We start from the raw sequence: 4,044 nt of genomic DNA, 5'->3' as shown, positions 1-4,044 counted from the left end.
CGACCACTTCCATTTCAGGAACGGGTTGGTCCAGTTCGACAGAGGCAGCTTGGGTGACCGTGTGGCTTCTTTGGGTGCTATTCTTTGGAGGATTTGGGAGTTCCACTGGAAGAAAATGAATCAAAAATTCGTTAAAATTTTGTGATAATACTAACCGGTTCCTGAAGGTAAATTTAAACACAAGTACCTTTGTGAGTATTCATCATATGTCTTTTTAAGTTTGAGAACTTAAAACAAATTCTTCCGCATATTCCGCAGACGCATGGTTTTCGTGTCTCTTTGACGGCTTTCTTTTCCGCCTTTTTTTGTTGTTTTTTTTTTGGATTCTTCTGATCGAACTGTTGTGCTTTGGCTTCCTCCTTGCTTATATTTACTTCATGTTTGTCTTTGAAATGCACGACGAGATTATATGGCGTTGTGCAAATTGTGTCACAGTTTTCAAAATAACATGGATACAATTTTATTGTCCTTGCGTGCTGCAATTTATCGTGTTGCTCCAGCGATCTTTGCGTCGCATAATTTCTCTCGCATATTTGGCAGATGAACTTTGAAAGTATTAAAGAAAATATAATAAATACATATAAAAAGTTGGATGTTGTATAACAATTTTTGAATGACTAACTTCTGTGTTAATTTTCTGAATAATTTTGGACAGTGTGGTGGTTGGGATAGGACTGCTTGACCTAAAATATATAATTTATGTATGAAAATGATGATAATGTAATAAATCAAATAAGCTTACTTATACTTATACTTGCATCCGCATGGCTGGTATGAATGGAAATTTTCGACCCAACGCTGCGAACCAAAGTTTATTGCCTCTGAAATATTCGGGCCAGTGTTGAAGCCAGCGTGGTAGCCTCCGGTAAATGAAATCACGAATTCCCCTGGGTATTGGAAGATCTAAATAAAATATGAATGATAATAAATAAGAAAAATTCTAATTTGACTCTTAATTTTTTTTATCCATACCCGAGCGAATTTGATGACATGCTTAGCCAACACGCTAGGCGGGATCAACAATACTTTGTGCATTATGTACAGCGGACAATCAATGTTCTGGGCAATCTTTTTCGAAAGGGCCTCCAATTTTTCGTTTTCCTCAAATGGGACGAAATACCTAGAGTAAATTGTTTATGATATAAAAATGAATAATGGAAGGGAATCAAAACGAATGCTTACCAAACTTTTGGCTCGCCGTCGTGTAGAAAATTTATCGAGTTGAGGTTTCCATCCTCGATATGAAATGCGAACATTGATAATGGTGTTCCGAAGTAAATATATGGCTTCTGAATGCCCGGCATTTCATACAGATTGCGATTTCTCTGAAAAAAATTTCACAAGCTCAATGTGTGTTTAAGGAGCCGTTTTCACATTTGAATTTACAGTGAAAGTTAATTTTATTTGACCAATAGATCCTTATATTGAGTGGATGTATTTGGATGTTGAATGACACAATAAAGAATACTCACCTCAGCTTGGCTTGGTGCAGCATGAATATTTGACTGAGCATTTGTGAATCGGCCCAGATTCCACGTCACAACATCATCTCCAAACAGGCTAAATTCATTTTCGAAGGAATAGGTTTTGCGCGTTTTGCAAATTGTATTCCAGAATGTGTCCTCTATTTCCAGTATGGATTTCGTTTTGAGATGATGCCCTTCTTCTACGGCTTTTATTTTGTAATCCTTGAAGGTCATGTTTTCCATTGGTTCGTTTGACAGTTCGTATCCACCTTTTAGAAGTTTTTTGCATTTTTGCTCCAATACCGTCTTAATGACATATTCATCGTCGATTGTTTTGGATTTGGCGCTCCATTCTGGCGGCGGAATGATCTATGATCGAGAAATTTCCAACAAATTGAAAAAGAAAACATTAAATCTACGCTTTTCGGAGGACTAGACACATTAAAAAAAACACATGTTATACAAAAACAGACACCTTAGCAAAGCTGATTTTCAGTTCGATCACTTCTAGTTTTTTAATATAACTCTTGAAATTGGAAAATTCACCAATTGAGGGCTTGAACACTGGTGCTTCTATTAACGAAGCAACTCTTGATTGCATTTTTTATTGCTTTCACTAGCGATAATCAGAAAAAAAAATTATTTTACACTTTGGAATTGAGATCAAAACTGTTTGGAATTGAATGATATGTACTGAGCCGATATACTGTCAATAGATACTTAACCTCACTTTGTCAATCAAAAACGTTAGCAAAGAATTCTTGAGCAACGAAGAAAAAGTTTATTATTTTTTTCAAACGTTTCTAAAATATGAATAATGTTTAAATAAATGAGTTCTTATATTAATACACTATGTATTTTTTTAAACAATTGAATGAAATATTTTTTTAACGAAATATTTGAAATATGTACTCATGTACTTAAGCATACTTCTAGCACGTTCCGCAACGAATGACAACCGACTACGCGGTCCCCGTTGTAGTTTGACAGTTCGGTTTCGCCCCTCTGGTTTGAATACGGCTCACCACCTTTCGGATCTTGCTAGTCACCTTGTAACTGAGCTCGACAAACGACTGCCAATTCTGAAAAAAATCCACTGATGATATGTGCTGTTTTTTTGGATCGTCGATACAGCTCCGAACTGAACACAGATGAAAAGGTGCTTGCAATCAGAACATTAGTCAAAATGTGGGGAGAAATTAGATCAGAGCACAATAGCGGTGGCAATAGTGACACTGAAAATGCTGAAGATGTTAATAGCTCATTTCGATTTGTAGACCGCGCTTTTATCCTCGAAACGTATTTCAGCGCTAAGGGAGTTCAATTAATGCGGCCAGAGAAAAGTGACAATCGCGAACCAGATTATACTACTTCAAATGTTGCAATTTACGACATCTTGCTAGATTTCGATGATAAAATAGGTCGACAACATCCAAAGAAAAACGTACTCGAATTCTGGGAACAAAAAAAGTACGAATATCCGGAAATTCACTTATTGTCAACAACGATAAATGCCGTTTCACCGACGCAAAGTTTTTTTCAAAATTATTGTATGGGGACTCCCAAAAGAAGGGCTCGCTGGGGGTGACCCATGGGTAAAATAGATAGCCCGAAAAAAATTAGCTATAGTTGGTCATACATTTTTATGCAAAATTTCCACTCCAAGAGGTAGAAAATTGACTCTGTAATAATTGACCCCAGATGTGGGGCGATTTCTGCCAGTTCAATTTCTGGAAGACTGGGTGCGGAGGGTCGTTGAGAAAATACATAATTCCACTAATTTGGGTATGGAGAATTCAAATTTTTGGGTTTCAGGTCAAAAAAGTGTAACCCCTGGGCAGAAAACCTCCCCAACCCCCCAGGGGGTGGAAAATGGAAGGGCGGCTGCCCCAAAAAATTCTTCTCATCATTCTGAACAATTACTTGTAAGACATAAGATTCCCGCTCGTATTTTTCGTTCAAGAAATGTACCGTCATTCCCAAGTATGATTGTGCCCTGCTGGACCACACATCCGTCGTTACGCAGAGATTTCGATTTTAACTCAATTTATCGATTAACTTTTGCTTCATATTGTCGTATCGAGATTTCAAAAAACTCATGAAGACCGTGGTTGACGGAATCGATACTGATCTTCCAGCTACGTTTTTTTAAATGACTTGAGAATTTTAAAATAACTTAGCATTTAAATATGTCTCAAAAACAAATATTCGAAATGATATGATTATGTGTTTTGAATGATGAGTTTCAACTCCCAATTTTTAACTCACTGTTCTAATTGAAAGTGGTCCTAACAAAGCAGGTAACGTCGGTTGTTTTGAAGATGAATCGAATGAACATTTGCTTTTTTACAGAGATTACTATGAGATATTTTTATTCATATGGGATAGAAATATCGCATAAAAATATCAGATATTTTTCATGCGTTGCGTTGTTGTAACGCATCTGCAGTACAAAATTCATATTCCTTTCTGCGTCCCAAGTCAATTTTGCTGAATTCGGCTCGGATCAGTCTCCAATTCGACTTGGGACACAGAAAGGAATATGAATTTTGTACTGCAGATGCGTTACAACAACGCA

The 4,044-nt window shown here is 36.8% G+C and overlaps 2 protein-coding genes across 2 annotated transcripts in view; both read right to left on the bottom strand.

Moving 5' to 3' along the window:
- The window catches only part of LOC129571683 (putative helicase mov-10-B.1), a 2,684-nt gene extending 2,481 nt beyond the window's left edge, over positions 1–203 (bottom strand). Inside the window, exon 1 of the mRNA XM_055451499.1 lies at positions 188–203. Within this exon, the coding sequence (XP_055307474.1) occupies positions 188–203 (16 nt within the window). The remainder of the gene's footprint in view (positions 1–187) is intronic.
- Positions 204–1,178: 975 nt separating this feature from the next.
- On the bottom strand, positions 1,179–2,067 carry LOC129571682 (probable lysine-specific demethylase 4A). The gene is made up of 3 exons (XM_055451498.1): positions 1,930–2,067; positions 1,473–1,835; positions 1,179–1,325 (listed from the first exon to the last, which is right to left on the bottom strand). The coding sequence occupies exons 1-3, from the start codon at positions 2,065–2,067 to the stop codon at positions 1,179–1,181; spliced, it is 648 nt and encodes a 215-aa protein (XP_055307473.1).
- Between the last annotated feature and the right edge of the window lie 1,977 nt (positions 2,068–4,044).

The sequence above is a fragment of the Sitodiplosis mosellana genome, unplaced genomic scaffold, assembly GCF_009176505.1.
Source record: "Sitodiplosis mosellana isolate CC-2019 unplaced genomic scaffold, AAFC_SMos_1.0 Smas_scaffold_3127, whole genome shotgun sequence".
Classification (NCBI taxonomy): Eukaryota; Metazoa; Arthropoda; class Insecta; order Diptera; family Cecidomyiidae; genus Sitodiplosis; species Sitodiplosis mosellana.
Note: the sequence above shows the minus strand (reverse complement) of the source record. Positions and strands in the feature narration are given on the sequence as shown.